Source organism: Chelonoidis abingdonii, chromosome 17, assembly GCF_003597395.2.
Source record: "Chelonoidis abingdonii isolate Lonesome George chromosome 17, CheloAbing_2.0, whole genome shotgun sequence".
NCBI lineage: Eukaryota > Metazoa > Chordata > Testudines > Testudinidae > Chelonoidis > Chelonoidis abingdonii.
In genome coordinates, this window is record NC_133785.1 from 13844207 (window position 1) to 13866293 (window position 22087).

General features: G+C 44.6%; 1 protein-coding gene across 4 annotated transcripts in view; it reads left to right on the forward strand.

The window, feature by feature from the left end:
• CACNA2D3 (calcium voltage-gated channel auxiliary subunit alpha2delta 3) overlaps window positions 1-22087 on the forward strand; it is a 733714-nt gene that overhangs the window by 490137 nt on the left and 221490 nt on the right. For all 4 annotated transcript variants that reach the window (XR_004375600.1, XM_032794295.1, XM_075073101.1 and 1 more), the window contains exon 13: window positions 2798-2931. Coding sequence is in view for 3 of the 4 variants with exons in the window: in XM_032794295.1 (XP_032650186.1) it covers window positions 2798-2931 (134 nt within the window). In the remaining variant the exon portion in view is untranslated. The remainder of the gene's footprint in view (window positions 1-2797; window positions 2932-22087) is intronic.

Below are 22087 nucleotides of genomic sequence, written 5' to 3' on the forward strand. Positions count from 1 at the left end.
GACTCTCTCTGACCATAAAGATGAGTGGAGTTGGCCCTTCAGTGTGGGCTAGATGTGTTTCTCAACCTTTTTCATACCAGGGACCATCTTGCTGCCTTCCTAAACTGTGTCAGGGAGATCTCCAGAACCAGCACTGGTCCACAGATCAGTCGTTGAGATCACTGGGCTAGGTCATGCAGAGATGGTGCAGAGAGGGGTGGTGCAGAGATACAGCGCCTCACAGAGGAGCAGTGGGTGAGATCTGCCTAAAAGAATCATCATCTCTCTTGGAGCTCCCTGTTTGGGGTGGGGAAAGGGAAGCACATTCGGCCGCCTTCCCCCACTTAAGAGGGCAATGTATTCTTCCCATGCTTAGCAACTGGTGGAGTAGCAAGCTCGTCTGTACCTGCTTCCAAATTCCTTTCTGATGAGTAGGTTTTATGGAGGAGCAGCCTCTGCATCTCTCCTTAGTGCAGGTTCTGCAATTCTGGCAGGCTATGTAAGGGTGAGGCACAGTCTAGGACCTTACATTGAAGAGTGAGGTATTTTGTGGTCACCAATAAGGTGAAATGCCTTATTGTGGATGGCTGAAGGAGTCTGAGTTACTGATTTTTCTTAGCACAAATATCTATGGCACTCTCTACCATGGTATCTGACAGGTTAACAATCTTTAATGTAGTCATCCTCACAACACATCTGTGAGGTACTATTATCCCATTCATCTATGGGAACTGACAGAGTCTTTCTCTCCTGTGGACTATTTAATATCTGCAACCAACAATGAAAAAGAAGTGGATGAAAAAACTTGTCATAATTAATTTGATATATTAATGATAGAAATGTATAAAAACCTTAAAAGGTGTGGAATACTGTAATTCCAAGGATCTGAAAATGCTTTTTAAATGTTACTTAGTTTAGCTTCAGAACAACCCTGTGAGGTAGATAGCATAAATGAAACCCATGTTAAAGATGAAGAAACTGTAAGTGTCATATCTACAATCACATAGCAAGCGGAGATGTTGTAAGTCCCCGACCCCCATTACAACCGCGACAACACTACACATATCCAAAAACCTTTAGGTTTGGTAATTGACTAGATATCTCAGACTTTGTACTGCCGATGCTGGATGGAATTAGAAAATATTAAAGGTCACAAAAATGAAGAAGGAAAAAAAGGTAGTCAAGCTTTCTGAGAAGTCAAAAGTTCCTCTTGGAACTTCAGTGGAAGATTTCGGTCTGTTATTGTATCCAATCTGGTTTGTCCCTCTCTAATAAATACAGCTCAACAGTTGTTGTTTCCAGCTGCCTATTACCATTTGAAGTCTGGTTCTCCAACCCTTCAAAGATCAGGCGTTGTGGTAATTCCTCTTTCCTGTCCATTAGGCATCAGTCCTCCTGTAGTAGAGAAGAGGGTTGGTGATGAATGGAGATCCAAACACAGTAGTGTAGATGAGGGTAAATTTGGGTAAACACATGCAGTAGTCTGGGCAAGACTGTGGCCTTGGAGTTGCTCCAGGGCTTTGTCATATTTGGATTAAATGGGATTGGCAGGGCAAGGACATGCCAGGATACTTTGCATTTGAACATTGAAAGGGAATAAAGCTGGTGACAGTGTAGGTGGCTGTGGCCTTCCCCATTTCAGTGCTGCCAGGATACTTCCTTTAGGAGGAGTCCTGTTTCAAGGTTTATGATTCAAAGTTATGATTATTTACCCAAGTGATTCTGATTCTATTCTCATTGGTCCCTATCATTTGCAAAGAATGTATTATGGAATCAGGAGTTTATTCACATTCCATGCCACAGAGGATTGAGAGTGTACACAGATCTGGAGTGGAGTACCACTACTATTTTTTCCCCATTTTGACCCCATTTCAATTCTGTAAACTGACACCTGAAAGTAGGGGTATGTCTACGCTACGAAATTAGGTCGATTTTATAGAAGTCGATTTTTTAGAAATTGATTTTATACAGTTGATTGTGTGTGTCCCCACTAAGCTCATTAAGTTGGCGGAGTGTGTCCACAGTACCGAGGCTAGCATCAACTTTTGGAGCATTGCACTGTGGGTAGCTATCCCACAGTTCCTGCAGTCTCCGCTGCCCCGTAGAATTCTGGGTTGAGCTCCCAATGCCTGATGGGGCAAAAACATTGTCATAGGTGGTCCTGGGTGCTGCTGAGAGACGCGGTACTACATTGCTACGCAGCAGCAGCAGCTCCTTGTTTTTGCAAGTTAACAAAGACTACCCCAAATTTGACCCAGCAGGGTCGATTTCAGCGCTAATCCTCGTGTCAGGGAGGTGTACAAAAATTGATTTTAAGAGCCCTTTAAGTCGACAAAAATGGCTTTGTTGTGTGGATGGGTGCAGGGTTAAATCGATCTAATGCTGCTAAATTCAACCTAAACTCGTAGTATAGACCAGGGCTAGATAAGTTTTGCATGGTTTGGTATAATGTTGTAAAGAGTGAATACAGTTCTAATTTTTATTAAGTAATTACTATGAAAAAAAATCCCATAACTTCTACTTTACCATGACTCTGCAAAACTGTCTTGGAACCAAACACTTAGGATAAGATGTGCAATGGTGTATAACAGTCTCAAGAACTGAGCCCTTCAAGGCTGACACTGTTTCACAGACTTCTGCTTTCACAAATTAATACTGGACAAGGCTGCTTCTCATCAAAGATGGTCCTTCTGCATGTATCCATTGGAGATAATTAAACAGAAAACACAGCAGACATAACATGCATCATATTTATTGTTGGAATCTTCCTTAATTCCTTCTGTCAGCCTCATAACTTGGAATCTGTTTGTTTTCACAGGGTTTTTTACTCAGATCTCTACATTAGCTGACGTGCAGGAGAACGTCATGGAATACCTCCATGTTCTTAGCCGACCAAAGGTTATTGATCAAGAGCACGATGTGGTGTGGACTGAAGCATATATCGACAGCACTGTAAGTCTGCATGAGAAAGCATTTAAAACACATGCTCACAGAAGATGATGAGGCGTTAGATTTAAACCTGCTGTTGTGGTTAACAGTACTAGTTGTTCATCTTTCCATCCTTTGACTGTCACTAGGTGGGGGTTAAGTTTTACCAGGTTTAAGTTAACTAATTCCACTTACAGCAATTAGTAGGTGTTTATACATTTAAATATTGTAGGAATGCATAGGTCAGACCCAAAAAGTAACAGTCACTGTTGCCTTTATGATCAGCAAATGTGCAGTTTGGTTGTCAGACGTGACCAGTAACATAAAGATTAGTAACTTGGAGTAATCATTTTCCAAATGCCTTTCAATGAATGTAAATTTAACTACAAACTACATTAAATGAGACTTCTGCAATAGTCGTTAATATATTTTATTCTGCAGAGGTAGGCCAATGACTAGGTGACTACTAAGATGTTTTTAGTTGAAGAATATTGAAAATGTTGTACGTTACATATTAAAATAGGACAAATCCTTTTTGTTCTGGTAGGTAAATGGCTTGGTTACCTTACTGATGTATAATTTTGAGGTTCAGCAGCTGAAAAACATTAGATTTAACGCAGATTTTCTTTTTTTGAAATGACTGTTAATTTACTGATCATATTTTTTAGCAAGTTGTGTTTGACCCAGATAAAGATTTATTTTGTTTTGTTTCAGTAGCTTGCTTAACCTTTTTTTCTTTCTTTTCCTCATTTACCTAATTGGGAGTAACATATTGTAGAAGCATATCACAAGAGTTGCAGCAAATGTTCTGAATTTAGTGTGAAATGGTTACAAATATTGGTTCTAATGAGTAGAAATCACAGATTAGCAGCTGCAAAGCTGTTCATTTATTTTAACTGTTTTTCAACCCTCATGAGAACTGGGCAAACCGAGAAAACCCTATCTGGTGAGCTCAACCTTCCCTCCTTAGTCCACCCCCCCTTTTTTTTAAGGGAGTGGTGGGGGAAGCTTTAACCTTTGCCAGGCTTTTCAACCTCGAGCAAGTTTAAAGTAAAATCATCATAAAAATATCCCAGGAAAAATAATTGAAATGCTGTTTTATTTCAGTTTTAGGGTGTCTTCCTCTTTTTATCTGAATTGTGGTCTTGGATAGAATAATATAAAACAAATATGAACATCTATGGTTACCAAAGAGAAACAAAATAGCCCCACTTGGAAATGCTGTTTTGGATGTAATCACCTTATTTCCTATTTCCTGTTTTACCAATAAAGAGCACTTGAGCATGATTAATCTGCACTCCCCCTTTTCTTCACTGAAATATTAGGGTGAGAAGGGTAAAAATTACATAGAGCCTCGAAGTTCCCTGCTGCAAGACATTTTCTGAAATGGGGAGAAGTCTGGTAGAATCTGAAGTGTTTTGTTTTCATTCTCATACATGTTTCTCTCTCATTCTCTCTCTCTCCCCCACCCACTCTGCCCCCCACCCCGGCTCCTATGCTTTAAGTCAGTGGTCCCCAATCTTTTCGTCTGGCGCCGTGGCGGCGGTGGAGCACCCACTGAAATGCTGCCGAATTTCTTCGGCATTTTGGCAGCGACACCTCTCGATGACGTCACTTGCCGCCAACAAGTGACGTCATCGAGAGGCACCGTCGCCGAAACACTGCAGAAATTCAGCTGCATTGCGGTGGATGCTCCACTGCCAGCCAGGACATGGGCGCATTTAGATGCTCCTGCAGGTGCCATGGCACCCGTGGGCCCTGCGTTGGGGACCCCTGCTTTAAGTAGTCAGTGTAAGTTATGTCTTAGAGGTCAATTCTCTTCCTTATCCTCCGTCTTTTTAACCTGGATAAAGAGTGTGTTTTATTGCAACCCAAACAAGTTAGCAGCTGCCGCTTTCCGTCCACCCAGTTGTGAAGGCAGTGCCGAAGTAAGGGTGGCAATAATGCGGCCTGCCCTACGATAGGCTTGCAACCTCCTTTTGGGTCAGGACCTCTGGTTTGACAAATGCAGTATACTTTTGTATACATTTACCCTATAGTATCGTATGGGGTAAAAGTACACAAAAGACCAGATTTCATGGAGAGACCAGATTTAATGGCCCGCAATACAATTTTCACTTTTGCAAATTTGGTAGATTCCTATTTAGAACATTTAAAACACAAATTGTCAACTTCATATGTCAAAATTCAAAGTAAATAGCCTTAAGTCAAATGCTAATATGTTCGCAAGCAGCATTTTTCTTTCTTTGCCTGTGTATAAATTTAGATTATTGATGGAAATGTTTTTTCATCAGTTTGTGTGTGTATTGAGAAATAGACCTTTATTGACACTTACAGATAAAAATTTAATCCTTCCAAGTCCACTTGCATTGTTTATGATGTAACTAAATACAACAGGAGGGAGTAAATGCAATACCTACTTGAGAACAGTAGAGTGAGTTTTTAGAGAAGCAGTTTGGAGTAGAAATCAGGAAAAATAAAGAGTTGAGCTGTTACATTCTTGAATAAAGAAACTATCTTAATCCGAATGAATGATGATTTATTTCAATCAAAATAAAACACTTTAAAGCTCTGCTTTCTGTGCTCTCCTCCCACCCCAGACTCTGATTAATTTGATTAGTAGTTATTTATATTTTGGTAAGGCCTGAGGGCCCCATTGTGCCTGGTACTATAGGATAAATCCCTTTCTTTCCCAAATCATCAGTGAGACTATATAGGAAGAGGATAAATGGAAAGAACCATAAATCAAGTCCTGGGAAAATAGTGCGGAAGGAGCCTGGTAAAGGACACTCCCATTCTCAGAACTAGATCTGTGTGAAAGTCCCAGGGCCAGGTCCTCAACTTTGCTATTGATGCATCAACTTTCATGGGAGATGTGGGTGCTCAGCACTTCTGAAAACAGAGCCACTTACAGGTGACTCTCTGCGTGTATGTGCCTAATTTTAGGCAACCAGCTGTAATGTTATGCCTGAGCAGGGATTGATAACAAGTATGGAACTACTTGAGGGTGGCGGTTCATTTTGTGTGATATTGTGAATGAGTGGTTTTCAAAGGAGGATATAGACTTCCTAAGGGGTTTGTAGAATCCCTATCATTGGAGGTTTTTAAGAACAGGATGGACAAACACTTTTCAAGGATGGTCTAGGGACACTTAATCTTGCCTCAGTGTGGGGTGAGGGGATTGACCAGATGGCCCTTGAGGGCCTTTCCAGATGTACATTTTGATGACTCTATGTCCAGCTACAACTTGTCAACAGAAGTGAACATGGGTTTGTGGATTTAAAGAGGGTGAAATTTGGCCAATTGAGGCCACTGTCAGTTTTCATGATGAAAATTTTCTCTCTCATATAAATATGCCAGAGTGCAAGGTTTTCCTCGAAATTTCCCCTACTGTAAAAGCTATAGTTCAGATAATTGCTTCATACAGCTCAAATCAGAATAGAAGTCGCTTCCCCATGGTAAACTTATGAATAAGGCTGTGTTTTAGTCACAGGTATTTTTAGTAAAAGTCATGGACAGGTCAAGGGCTCTAAACAAAAATTCACGGCCCGTGACCTGTCCATTACTTTTACTATATACCCCTGACTAAAACATGGGGAGGGGATGTCCTGGGGGTGCTGCGGGTGCTTGCTGGGGGATAGCCGGCCCAGGGGCACCACAGGAGCTTGCAGCAGAGGTGCTGGGGCAGGGATGGATGGGGCTGGAGAAGGTTCCCTACCTGGATCCTGGGAAGCAGCGACCTCCAGCTCCCCAAACCCCAGTTCTGCAGCTCCCATTGGCTGGGAAGCACAGCCAATGGGAGCTGCAGGGGCAGTGCCAGGCAGGTGGAGGCAGCACATGGAACTAGGAGCTGAGCCCCCCAGGTAAGCACAACCCTGCACCCTAACTCCCATCCCTGAGCCCCTCCACATCCAAATTCCTGCTGTTGGAGGGGGAGGGGTGAGCTGCTCAGGCAACCCCTGAATCAGGCGCACTGGCAGCTGCAGAGGTCACATAAAGTCAGGGGGGAGGGATGACTAGTGGCTTGAGCACTGGTCTGCTAAACCTAGGGTTGTGACTTCAGTCCTTGAGGGGGGCCATTTAGGGATCTGGGGCAAAATCAGTACTTGGTCCTGCTAGTGAAGGCAGGGGGCTGGACTTGATGATCTGTCAGGATCCCTTCCAGTTCTATGAGATAGGTATATCTCCATATATTATATTATAAGTCACAGAATCCATGATTTTCATGACATCCGTGACAAACACGCATCCTTACTGATGACCCACTGACACTGTTGTCAACAATGGTTGTTGATTGAATCTCTCTGCTAAGGAACGGGCTCCCTGTATCAGAGATTCCACCTGGATGTAGTATGAGGCCTCTAGAGAAAATGTTTGAAAATATGTACATAAATGTCCCACCTTCTTTCTGTTTGGACAGTGACTTGTGAGAGGTGGGCTAGTCAGGCAGAGGTTCGTAACACAACAGCAGTGACGTAACACTATATATACACCATAGTACTTTTCCTCTGTGTAACTGAAGAGGGCTTTTTATTTTCATACACGTTTACAATTTGCCTCACTGTTAATCACTTAACGGGCCATTTCAGGCATGTGATAAGGGGCAAATGACTAGTAATGTGAAGAGTTGTTTTATTAGAGTTCTAGCACAGTTTATTGAGAGTTCTAGCCATCAGGTCGGTGTAGCAAAAGAACATTGCTTTGAACAATACACATCAGATCTTGAAATGGAGGGTAGGAAAGTGGAGTAGCGATATTCACTCGAGCTTTGCTCACAAGCTAGGCTGCATCTACAGATTAATGTTCATGAATTCTAGATACCAAAATGAGATGCCACTCACAGGAGCTTATGCAGCTGTTCATGATATGATTCTCCCTCTTCTTTCATCAGTAGAAAAGTTAACAGTGTTGACATTTAGAATAACTACAGGGTTAAGACCACTCTGAGATGAATGGGGCTGAGGCAGACATTACTGCATTGACTGCAGTCAGTTCACATTCTCATGGCTTTTGTATCCATAATGGCGAAGACTTTTTTTAATGACATTGTAGAGTCTGAAGCACAAGATGGCAGCCTTCAGAAAAAATGTACTAACTTGAGTCAACACCAGCAGGCTTAATTTGACCCCTGTATGGGTCTCTAAATCCTTCTACAGTGTTACCTTCTTTCACATCCTTTCTACCCCTTCCCAGTGGCACACAGAACTATAATGCAGCAGTTCTCAAACTGTGGGTTGGGACCCCAAAGTGGATCACACCCCCATTTTAATAGTTTGCCAGGGCTGGCTTAGACTTGCCGGGGCCCAACCGAAGTCTGAGGGTTTCAGCCCTGCATGTTGGGACTCAGGCTACAGGCCCCCCCACCTGGGGTTGTGTAGTAATTTTTATTGTCAGAAAGGGGCCATGGTGCGATGAAGTTTGAGAACCCCTGCTAATGTATAGTTCAAAATAATCACTAGCATAAAATTCATTTATGATTATTTTCGGGTAAATGCTTTTTCATTGTGTTTGCACTGCTGGCAGGCTCATATGATGCCATTTGGGCAGCCTGATTCAGCACCTCATTCCCCTCATGGGTGGCAGGATTAAATGGGGGACTCAATTTAGCTGTAGCCTAGGATTGAATATAACTAAGAACAAAAGTTTGTGAAACCAACATTTCTGAAGAGTCTACACTGAATTATTTAACTAACATGCTTTAATTCATAATCAGTTGATTTATGCTAGACGTTTACTGAAAATTCAAGTCTAGTCAAACCCTCAGAACTATTTTTCTGCCTCTCTGCAGAATCCAGCAGGCGTTATAATCCATTCACATTTTCAGGATTATCTCTGCAACCAGCAGGCTAGAAACACTATTTTTTGGTTTGTTTTTTAGAAAAAAGAAAAAAAGAAGCTGAGTTTCTGGAGTACAATTCTAAGGCAAAGGATTAATTCTGTGGCAATTCCACAGCCCCAGAATTGCAAAATACATGAGTCTCTGTGTATTACACGCATGGATACAGCATAAGTTACATTAGGTCTAAAGCTTTTATTTTCTCTTTTCTTTCCAAGAATTTAAGTTGAGGTTTTATAAACTACATGCCATTCAATTTCCTTTGCACGCATTGCATGTAGGAGCTTTTATGAAGGAATAAAAATTAAATCTTACCCTATTTCAACTAGACTCTATTCCCAGAGATATCATCAAATACCTTTTCTGGCATGAATTAGTTATGCCATTATCATAAGTGGATATAATTAGCATTTTTATCATGGTAAAAGGTGCCCAGGGCCTGTAGTTTGAAAGCAGATTATGTATTTCAGTACTGCATCCCACTAAAATGTTTCATAGTGAGTGTGGAAAGATCTTGTGTCATCACAGCAAGTAAATATTAGAAATAACTATATTAGTGAATGTCAATAAATACCATTTATAAACATCTGTGAAAAGAGAATTTATACACAACCCATAAATGATTGCATTTGATTTCATGACCATTTTTTTTGGTCCCACACTTTTTGCATTGGCCCCTGCTGTCATTGTGTTGTACTTCCTTTTACAGCTATATCTTCCTTACACTGCCCTATCTTTTTCCTGCCTCTAGTGATCCTGTAGTTAAGACTAATGGTCAACGAACCTGTGCATGGTTGATTTTAGAGGATGGCATCAGACCAACCCCTGCAAGTTTTCTTGGAGATTAATATCCTGTATAATCCAATCTTCCAGATAACAATCCTGTAGGTACTCCCACGTCCCATCTTCTCCCACGCCCCTGGGACAACTCTTACTAACTTTGTTATCCTAAGGGGAGGGTCTCTGTTACCTGTTCTCTATCTTCTGAACCCTCTCAGTCTTTAGGGTGAACCAGATAGCCACTTCCCCATCGTGAACAATGGACCTTGCTGCTCCAAGACAAATTATCTTGGGAGTGGCAGATGCTTCCTGTTTTCATCCCCTAATTAGAGTGGAAGGGCAAGAGAAACACATCCTCTCCTGTTTCCAGGTCAGTGCCCCTTAGAATCTAGCAATTCATTGCCCTTCACAGGAAAGTGCTGTTATCCCAGAGTATGCCTCAGAAATTCCCATGAGAGTTGCACCTGCTCACTCTAAATTTTGTAGATTGAATTTGGTCCTGGATACTAATTTTAATGAGAGCTTTTGGATTTATTCAGTGGGATTTGAATCCTTGGAGACTCTTCTCCCATCCCTGATAAATAGCCAGAGTTCAACCACTTGATCTCAGGGTGAACAAATTCCTCATGCATGGATCTCACCCTTTCCATTAGGTGGATGGGTGCTCAGGCACCTCCACAGCATCTTTGGCTCTTCCACTCCACAGCTCTGCAGAGTTTTCTCTGCAACTCAGGTGTCTGTGAGGAGATAGGATGGTGTTTGGAGAATGTCTATCGGCTACCCTGCAGCCTGGATTAATTTACCTGGAAAAGAGAATACAGCCCTAGCCTGTATCAGTTTTTCATTTTATCCCTGCCAAATACAGCACACCTAGGAGGGGTCCCTGGTAGTGCCGTTCCATTGAAGTAACACTACCAGGAGCCACAGCCTATTTGGAGCTACAGGCCTTCTTCTCAGATGACCAAGGCCTCCTGCAGTTCATCTGGGCTCTCACAGGTTTCGGGAAGTGTCCTGTGACTTTTACAGTGGTAAGACAACACACACACAAAAACAAAGAGGTTTGTGTGTACCTGCCCTCCTCCCCCGATGAGATGATGTGGGGGCACCTCTCAGGGAATCATCATGGAGATTCTCATGCAAAAAACCTGCCTCAGAGTTTTTGAGAACTGTCTGGCCCAGAATTTTCAATCACCATAACTAAACATTCCAGTTTTCCACTCAGCTGTTCTAATCTGTTAGTTTTACTGCTGTATCAAGAGTAAACAAATTACTGCTAATGACATTAATTGTGTTAAATCCAATAAGATCCTGTGTATCAATTGACAAAATATAATGAATGCTCAAGATTGTAAATGTATAAACCTCTCAAATGAATAGAATTCATGCACACTCATTATCTTTTAGGTGCAGCTCAAAATATCTTTAATAGAATGTGTTCCTTTTTGTAAGCTAATGCACAACTTGAATTACTTATGCTTGGCAGTTGGGTGCTAATCAGTGCAAGGAATGCTGTGCAACTTAAATGAGAGCTTAGACCACCCCAGATCACACAGAACAGGTATAAGAGCAGCATGGCCCATAAACAGACAAATTGAGAACCCTGAAAAGAAAACAGGGGCATGTCAGAGAAAATAACTAATGGGAATATGACCATTTCCAATAATTTGCTGGTGTGCACAACGTATACAATTTCTAAGGCACGTAAACAAATATATTATGGATAAATTGTGCTTGTCTATGTATACACACATGCATAACCTTTCAGTTCTTGAAGTAAACCCCTTTAAATAAATTTCATGTTTGCTTTTGCCCCAGTGCTGGAACTTATGCCATTAGGGGAATTTTCATTTATTGCATTAGCCACAGAGTCTTACTGCACAGATCTAATTGCTGGTTGTCAGAGTTGCTAGAAAAAAGTTGTAAGGAGATGGCAATATTTATTTTAATGAGTTAATGCTTTTCATGTGCCTCACTGTATGTAGAGTATGTGCACAATAAAATGCCACAGATCAAAAAGATGGTCCAAACATCAAACCAAAACAAAACTCTGCACTTAAAGAGGAGCCTGAAATTTCCTGCTGGGGATGTGGAACATGGAATGCCATCTGTATTATGTGGCACTGAGAAAACTGATTATGATTGGACCTCTATTTCATAGCAGATGGGTTCATTAAATTTAATAGCCTCCAGAGCCTCAGAAACAGTGTTAAAAACATGTGGAACATGCTGTGACACTTTACTTCTCGCCCCATAGTCATTATAACTCTGGCACAGACTATAAATATCACTGTACATTATTTCCATTGAAACAGATTACTATTATAATTATTTTTGCTAGTGTACAGTTGCTTAAAAAGTGGAGAATGCAAATCCTATTTGACAGCATGATAGACAGTGGCCTCAGCATACTAACGGCCTAATATGTCCCTTTTTTTGTAGGCATCGTAACAAAAAAGAGTTTTAAGGAGGGATGTGGAGAAGGATAATGGGGTAGTTCTGCATACTTTTCCGGGGAGTTCCTCCCAGATGTGACAAGCATCATGGGAGAAAAAGCACAAAAGTGCTTATTCAGATCTTTCAAATGCTGGGATTCACTTGTACTGTGTTCCCACAGTAACATTGCTTGCCCAGGACTTGAGAATGATGGAACCCATCCTTGTAGGATTAGCATGTTATTGTGAAAGTATTTTGGCTGTCCCAGCATTGCTTAGCTGCATTATCATTTCCCACTGGCACTACTGAAATTTCAAAGTGGATTCATTCACAAAACATACTGTGATTAAATTTAGTATGTAGAGAATTCAGTCAGGTTCAAATGTTAGATGAACAGATTCTCTATTACTAGCGCTGTAGATCTAAAGAAAATGATGTTTAAAACTATATTAGGACTATATTAAAACTATATTAGGACTTTATCATGAGTTCCAGGGTTTTCTCTTATTTTACACAGTTTTCTGGCCTGTGATATCATTACTTTATGTAGGGAATTATTGTTACTCCCTATATGAGGCTATAATAGGTTATATCTTTAAAATAATTCAACAAAGTGCAAATGTCTGAAACTGTTCACCTGCTGGATTTTCTCCCACCAGTTACTCTATGTAAATTGCAGAGAGTGGTTCTCACGTTGATTTTGATTTTCTAGTATATCCATGCCAAAAGGGTGCCAGTATTGCTCCCAGACACCTGCATGCTAGTGATACAGCAATTTGGGCTCTTTTCCAGCTGCAGCCTGCCAATGATATGTAGTGCTTTTAGGTGAGGGGACATTCCATTTTGAATTTCACACAGAATTGCTGTTGTCATACAGAATTGAAAATCAAAAGGTGAAAGATCACTAAGCAGAGGGAGAATTGTTTCTAGATTTTTTTTCCCCCCAATTATGTTGGATCAAATACTCTGGAAAAACTTGTCCTTACCCAAAGAAAACTACTATTTAAATGCCTTTTCAACTAATATCTGTTTGAAACTAATAAGATCACAGACAGATGTTCTGAATGAAGCTGAGTTGATTATAAGGAAATTGCAGTTACTCTGTCAGATATATAACATTTTTCATATTTCATTTTTTCATAAAGGATTATGGTAAAAAAATAGTGCAGGAAGGCAATGGGTTTAATGTAATATACAAATTCCATCTTTTGATCATATTATGTCTCATTTTGTGACATTTCAAAAGAAAGTATATTTTCTTCTTCGAGTGATTGCTCATATCCATTCCAGTAGGTATGCGCACGCTGCGTGCACGTTCGTCGGAGACTTTTACCCTAGCAACACTCAGTGGGCCAGCAGGGCGCCCCCTGGAGTGGCGCCACTATGGCGCCGGATATATACCCCTGCCGGCCCGCCGCTCCTCAGTTCCTTCTTACCTTACCGCCAGTTGTCGGTCGTTTGAACTGTGGAGCGCAGTTTAACTGTTCTCCACCTCCCTAGCAATCACGTTTTCTCTTGAATTTGGTATATAGTTTGAACTTTTAACAGTTAGTTAGTAGTTAGTTATCGTTCTATGTAGTTTTTTAGTAGTTAGGAAGGGATCGGGGGTTAGCCCGCTTCCCTACCCCAGTACCGGGGCACATTGCCCGATCACCGGGCTTCAAAACCGTGCAGGCCTGTCATAGGCCGATGCCCACAGGAGACCCGCACGACTCCTGTCTTAAGTGCTTGGGCGAATCTCATCTAACGGACAAGTGCCGGATCTGTAAGGCGTTCAAGCCCCGAACTAAAAAGGAGCGGGACGTTCGCCTGAAACAGTTACTAATGGAGGTAGCGCTAACTCCTCCATCCTCGGCACCGTCTGCGGCACCGTGACCAAGCATCTCCTCAGCACCGCAACCCACACCTTCCGCGAAGACGCTGAGTCACCAATCTCCGGCACCAGCTTCTGCCCGGCACCGCTCGCTCTCGCCTTGGGGCAAGAAGCGCAAGCCTCCTGCGGCCACTACATCCACACCGCAGTCAGAGTGCTTACCCAAACCGGACCGCCCGGCACTACCATCTGCCGCGGCACCGATGTCCGCTGCACCGTTGATTCTGGCCTCGGAAGAGCCGTCGAGTCCGGTGCCTACCAGCTCCCAGTCACGTGCCGCGATCGAGCTCATCGTGACCTCCACTCCGGAGGCGTTCTCTGCAGCACGAGACCTGATCGCCCTAACGGAGCCTGAGCTGCCTTGACCCCCGGCACCGCCGGTGCGGGTCCCCCAGTCTATAGGCAAGCCGGCCCTTCTACGACCTTGTTCGCCTGGCACCAGGGAACTTCGTCGTTCCAGGTCCCGATCCAGGACCCCATCCAGGTCCCACAGATGCTCACGGTCTCACCATCGATCCCGGTCCCGCGGCCGCTCGCAGTCCCGGTACCGTTCCCCATCAAGGTACCGGTCGTACTCGCGGTACCGCTCGAGATCCCGGTCACCGTCCAGGCATTACCGGCACAGCTCCAGATCTTGGCACCACTCACGGCACCATACTTCCTACAGCCGATCTCGGCACGGCGACTCTCGGCGCTGGTCAACCTCCCAGCACCACGCTGGTCGTAGGTCCCGGTCGCGCTCTCGGCAGCGTCAGGACTCCCGGTGCCGCTCCCCGGCACCGCATAGGGATGGTTCCAGTGGCTGCAGAGACCTGCATCACACGGTCTCTACTCCTCCATGGCCATCTCATCAGCCGTCAATCTCCTCGCATGCCGAGACGGCATCATACGGAGAGTTGGACAACCAGCAAGGTTCTCATCAGTGGCCCTTTTGGACCCTGTGGGCTTATCACCAGAGCCAAGGTGGCCACCATCCTCCGCCGCACTCCGTCCCCTCCGAACATCGGGCACCGGAGTCCACGGTGAGCAGACCCCCTCCAGGGGGGACCAAGCGATCCCCTGCCCAGGGCTTGGAACAGCAAGAGCAGCCCCAGGACGTCCCGCACGACCAGGAGTCTCTCCAAGACCCTTTGGTCCCTGGGGTCTCTTCCTCCTCTTCCCCGGATGAGGCAGTGGCGGGGACGGCAACATCTGGACCGCCCCCAATCGACCTTAGGTCTCACCAGGACCTCCTCCGCCGCGTGGCTCTCAACATAAACTTACCGTGGAGGAGGTTCCTGAAGTGGATGACCCAGTAGTCAGCATTCTTTCGACAGAGGCCCCAACGAGGGTGGCGCTCCCCTTTATCGCTCCATACAGGCTCGGGCAGATACAATCTGGCAACCCCGCATCGGTACCACCTACAGCCAAAGGGTTGAGCGCAAATATATGGTCCCGTCGAAAGGTTATGAATACCTTTATGTACACCCTCCTCCTTGCTCGTTGGTGGTCCAATCCGTCAACGAACGGGAGCGCCATGGCCAACAAGCTCCTGCGCCCAAATCGAGGGAGGCCAGGCGCATGGATTTGTTGGGCAGGAAAATCTACTCTGCGGGAGGCCTCCAGCTCAGGGTGGCGAATCAGCAAGCCCTCCTGAGTAGATACAATTTTAACACCTGGGAGGGTAGGCAAATTCGTAGAGCTTGTCCCACAGGACTCCCGCCAAGAGAGAGTTCTCAGCTCTCCTGGAGGAAGGGAAAAAGGTTGCAAGGACCTCCCTCCAGGCCTCACTGGACGCCGCTGACTCGGCCGCTAGAACTCTCGCCTCTGGGGTCGCTATGAGGCGCATATCGTGGCTGCAAGCGTCAGGTCTTACCACCGGAGCTGCAGTATACGATACAGGACCTACCCTTTGACGGTCAGGGTCTGTTCTCCCAGAAGACAGACCTCGCCTCCAAAGTCTGAAGGACAATCGCGTGATCATGCGTTCGCTGGGAATGCACACGCCGCAGACTCAGAGGCGGTCCTTCCGACCCCAACCCCAGCGACCCTACCCCCACCTCGACCGAGACAGGACTTCTCCAGGAGGAGAGGTCGGACCTCTCGTAGACGCCAGTCTGGCCCTCAGGGGTAACAACTCCGGTCCCACCAAACCACCGGCGGACCGAAGCCAAACTTTTGAAGGTGCGCCGAGAGCACTGTACCAATTTCCTCCCAGGATCCCATTCAGTTCGCCAACCGCCTCGCTGCATTCTTCCTGCATGGTCCCAGCTAACATCGGACCGCTGGGTCCTCAAGCACGGTGGAATGTGGCTACCGTCTTCAGTTTGTTTCGACCCGCCTTCCCACCCTCCCTCCTCGTCCCTTTTCAGGGACCCTCTCACGAGCAACTCCTCCTGCAGGAAGTTTCGAGGCTCCTTGCGCTGGGAGCCATAGAGGAGGTTCCAGAGCTATTAAGGGGCAGAGGATTCTATTCCAGATACTTCCTAATCCCAAGGCGAAAGGGGTCTCGGCCCATCCTGGACCTGCGAGCTCTGAACAAGTTCATCAAGAAGCTCAAGTTCCGCATGGTGTCCCTGGGGAACATCATTCTTCCTGGATCCAGGAGATTGGTACGCTGCTCTCGACATGAGACGGATGCATATTTCCATATCGCGATTTACCCACGCACAGAAGTTTCTTCGCTTCGTGGTAAATCGTCATCACTACCAATTTGCGGTCCTTCCCTTCGGCCTCTCCTCGGCCCCTCGGGTATTTACGAAGTGTATGGCGGTAGTCGCCGCCCACCTCCGTCATCGTCGAATTCATGTTTTCCCATATCTCGACGACTGGCTGATTCGAGGGACTTCCGAGGCTCAGGTTACCGCTCATGTAAATATCATCAAAGACCTGTTCTCACGTCTAGGTCTGATCATCAATCTAGACAAATCCATTCTACTTCCTACCCAGAGGATAGAATTCATAGGGGCGATGCTGGACTCCACTCTGCAACAGCCAGCTTGCCCCCACAGAGGTTCCAATCTATAGTCTCCTCATTCAGGGACTACGAGCCTTCCCAACAACCTCTGTCCGCACCGCCTCACTCTACTCGGTCACATGGCTGCGTGCACTTTCGTGACAAAGCACGCAAGACTACGCATGCCCTCTTCAGACCTGGCTTGCCTCGGTCTATACCGTCCACGCAGGGATGCCCTAGACATGATAATCACGATCCCGTCACACGTGCTGGGCTCCCTCAACTGGTGGCTGACTCCCTCCCTGGTGTGTGCCGGTCGACCGTTCCATCCGCCTCAGCCCTCGGTGTCTCTAACAACAGACGCTTCCTCTCTGGGGGGGCGCACACCTGGGCATCTTCGCACCCAAGGCCTTTGGTCCTTGCAGGAACTGAAGCTCCATATCAATGTCCGCGAACTGAGAGCAGTCCGACTGGCGTGCCAAGCCTTCCGTCAACATCTGCAGGGCCGTTTGTGTTGCGATTTTTCACGACAACACAACGGCCATGTATTACATAAACAAGCAAGGAGGGACACGATCTTCTCCCTTTGCCAAGAAGCGATGCGGCTGTGGGACTTTTGTATAGCCCAGTCGATAGACGTGGTAGCTTCCTTTCTCCCGGGGGTCCGGAACACTCTCGCGGACCGCCTGAGCCGGTCCTTCCTGGCCACGAGTGGTCCATCCGTCAGGACATCCTGCTTTCTGTTTTCCGGAAGTGGGCTTTCCCAGATAGACCTCTTTGCCTCCAAGGAGAACAGGAAGTGCCAGGTGTTCTGCTCCCTACAGGGTCGCTCCCCGGGCTCTCTTTCGGACGCGTTCCTCATTCCCTGGAAAGGGGGTCTACTCTATGCCTTTCCACCCTTTCCTTTAGTCCACAGAGTCCTGCTCAAGCTCCGCAGGGACAGGGACAGGCTGATCCTAATCGCTCCGGCATGGCCGAGGCAGCACTGGTACACCCTGCTGCTCGACCTGTCCCTAGCAGCGTCTCCGATACCACTACCACTCTGCCCAGATCTTATAACGCAGGACTTCGGCAGGCTTCACCACCCGGACCTTCAGTCCCTGCACCTAACAGCGTGGCTACTGTCTGGTTAAACCAATCTGAGCGCTGCTGCTCCAGCCAGGTCCAACAGGTCCTCTTGGGAGCAGGAAACCTTCCACGCGGGCGACATATCTCGCCAAGTGGAAGCGGTTCTCTCATTGGTGTACACAGCGTTCCCTTGTTCCTGAAGCCGTTTCGGTTCCTGTGGTCTTGGACTATTTATTGTACCTCAAGGAGCAAGGCCTAGCACTCTCCTCAATAAGGGTGCATCTAGCCGCAATCTCCACCTTCCATCCCGGAGAGTCGGGCAGTTCCACCTTTTCTCACCCGATAGTTTCAAGATTCCTTAAGGGATTGGAGAGACTCTACCCCCCGGTTAAGCCTCCTTCCCCTTCCTGGGATCTCAACCTTGTGCTGTCTAGGCTCACGGCCCTCCCTTCGAGCCATTAGCCACTTGCTCGTTGCTCTACCTGTCCTGGAAGACGGCCTTCCTGGTCGCTATCACCTCGGCCAGATGGGTTTCTGAGCTCCGTGCTTTGGTGGTAGACCCCCCATACACTATCTTTCACAAAGATAAGGTGCAGCTACGACCCACACCCGGCTTTCCTCCCAAGGTGGTCTCTGCCTTCCATATTAACCAAGACATTTTTCTACCGGTCTTCTTCCCGAAGCCGCATGCATCGCGCAGGGACCAGCAGCTACACACCCTGGATGTCCGCCGGGCCTCGCCTTTTTACATCCAGAGGACTAAATCCTTTAGACGCTCGCCCCAGCTATTTTATAGCAGTGGCGGAGCGTATGAAAGGTATGCCCATTTCTTCCCAGAGGCTCTCATCATGGGTGACGTCCTGTATCCGGACATGCTATGACTTGGCTCACGTCCCAATTGGCCACCTCACCGCCCACTCTACTCGGGCTCAAGCCTCGTCCACTGCTTTCCTGGCCCATGTTCCCATCCAGGAGATATGCCGGGCAGCTACCTGGTCGTCCGTGCATACCTTTACATCTCACTACGTACTGGTTGAGCAATCGAGAGACGATGCCGCCTTTGGCTCAGCGATCTTACATTCTGCAACGTCTCGCTCCGGCCCCACCACCTAGGTAAGGCTTGGGAATCACCTACTGGAATGGATATGAGCAATCACTCGAAGAAGAAAAGATGGTTACTCACCTTTGTAACTGTTGTTCTTCGAGATGTGTTGCTCATATCCATTCCACACCCACCCTCCTTCCCCACTGTCGGAGTAGCCGGCAAGAAGGCACTGAGGAGCGGCGAGCCGGCAGGGGTATATATCCGGTGCCTTAGCGGCACCACTCCAGGGGGTGTCCTGCCGGCCCACCGAGTGTTGCTAGGGTAAAAGTCTCCGAAGAACATGCATGCGGCGCGCGCACACCTACTGGAATGGATATGAGCAACACATCTCGAAGAACAACAGTTACAAAGGTGAGTAACCGTCTTTTATCTTCACTGCCTTTTATCTGGACAACTTGAATAAAAGACTGAAATAAAAAATAAAGACTCATTAAATTATCAGGGTCATTTGAGTTTTGCTGCAGTGGCAGAATGAAATACAGAAAACAGAAAACAGAAGGAAAGACAATTTTTTGGTGTAGGTGTTGAGGTTGGATGAGTTAGTTATTATTAGGTACTTAAATAGTTATTGTGATTTTTTTTTGAGGTTCTGAGCAATAGTAGCTGCAGTTGACTTTAATGGGTGCTGCAAGAGCTCAGCATCACTGGAAAACAGGCCATTTATAAGTAGGCTTGGTAGAATTCAATTTTTACATTTTTTATAATTTTGACAGCTAAAATCAATGTTTATTTTTGAGCATTGTTTCTATTTTTAGCAATTTAAATTGTCACTGTTGTGTGAAATTGTGTGCCAAAGGAGGAATCAGACAATAATTTTGTAACCACAGCACTATAATGTATTTTATACACATTAAAATGGGATTCTATTAAGTTCTCAAGCATCATTTTTCTTACTTTGCCTATCTGTAAATTTCTGTTACTATCGATCAAAATATTTTTTTCTGTTGCAGGTGTGTGTGTGTGTATGGCAAAGTTGATGTTTACTCACATTTACTGATAAAAAAATTAATCCTTCCAAGCCTATTTATAAGAACCCTAAGTATGGGCTTAAGTCCCTAATTCTAACCAACCAACTTTGAAAGTAACTGTTATCAACTTCTAGTCAAGCAATCCCGAAGGCATTTATCGAACTATTTGATGAAGGGAGTCCATTTAATTGATGTTGTGAATGAATGGTCTGTTTTAAATTAGAAATGTGATTATAGGTTGTTTAATAATAAATTTTAAAATAAATAACCTTCCTGTAGTGGCACAAAGATTTTACAGGGATAAACACATTAAAAATACTATAATAATAATAATAATAATAATAATAATAATAATAATAATAATAGCAAGGCAACACACCTAATCCTTAGCCCTGTGAACTGTCCTTTGTCTTGCTGCTCTGTTGCAGTCACAATTTTTACTAAAATCTTCAGTTTTCTACAGTGCAAGATTTATTCAAACAAGAATTAACAATATAGAACTACTTAGATCTAATATCTCCCTGCATTTCCCCATGAAAATACCATATGATTGCATTTGTTGGGTCTTACTCCTGATTTCCACCAGTACAGAATATCTCCATTTAAATCATTGGAGTTGCACTGATGTAGAACCAGAGTGAAATTAGAATCCAGTCCCTCACATTTTAAATCTTAGTTTTCAGCTTTGAATTCTACGGCTGTTGATTGACACTGCAATTTTAATGTTCTGTTTCTGGGTTAAGGCCTTCACCTGAACTCAGGAGAGTAAGTATTACAGTTAGCAGTAACTTGTCTTAATGTGACCCCTCTTTCTATGTTATAGTTCAGTTTGAGTCCCTGGCTTCAAGTGAAAACAGATGTACACTGACATTTAAAAAAATTGCGAAATCATTGAGCCTTGTTTAACCTATTTGTCATTAGCTGATGTAACTGATACATATGATGACTGTACTTCTCCATTATGGTCTGGGTACTTCTAAGGATAGCCATTAGTACGAGCTACTAGTTGCAACTGTGCGATGGCTCAGCACTTCACAGTCTTTTTCTTGTGAGATATCAAGGTGAAAGAGGAAAGTTTCTAAGATAATTTTTTTTTTTTTTTAAACATCTGGGTAACACCATAAGGGAAGCAGCAGCAGATGAAGAAAATGTTCAGGCCTCAGGCCAAGACAGTTTCTATCATGTATTATAGAACTGGAGAGCAGAAGCATTTCACTAAACTGTAATAAACCTAGCATTTCAAATTAATTTAGGTCATGATTTCTAAAAAGCATGAAAATTAACGTTCTTTCAGTATAGCTAAAGGTCGTCAATGCTGTGAATCAGATCAGAAGGTTTCTTACTGTTAGTTAGCTTCGATTGAGTAGCCTCAAGTTGTGCAAAGTAAAAACAAAGTGCTTCTTCCAAAATAAAAAGTGTAATGAGAAATATAGCTCTTTCCGCAAAGTGAATGGATTTTTATACAGCCTGCTAGATTTAGCTTGCAATGTGAAGTGTCCGTAAAATGGTTCATGGCCTTTTTGATAAACGTATACCTATAAAATTTAGGTGCAAAACTAGACTGGTGAGATGCATTAGTTACATACTTATTATGGGTGATAGGCACTCTCTATTCCTCACAACAAAAACTAATGAACAATAAGAAGCATTGATGGCACCATGTTATCATCTCATGTTGCTGCCAGTAAGCTGTGTCACAACCTCACTTTTCCCAAACTAGTTAAAAAAAAATGGGGAGAAAAAGGGGGAAAAAGAGAGAAACCTAATGTTAAATCAGAGGTTTGTTGAACCCAGAGAGATTTCAGAACAGTATAAGCTGGAGCCTCTTTAAGATTCATATTTTGAATCTTTGTATTTTACAATACATTTTTTTTTTAAATAATGCTTGTAACATGTATTGACTTAATTCTACCTTCCGCTGCTGAGCTTCACATTAGTTGTTAAAATCAGGTGCTGTGCTTATGCACGCAGGCTTAAAGCACACCAGTGCAGCTACTGATTCCCCATCTCACCTAATGGCCACCACTGTATTAGAAAGCTCAGTCACATCACTAGTTTATTTCCAATATATGCTTTTGATGTATTATTGATGATGTTCTCAAATGCCTGCACAAATGAACAAGATTTGTGCGGAGAGGTTTTGCTAGGGGTGGCTCTTTCCTGGCACCTTTATATCTGCATC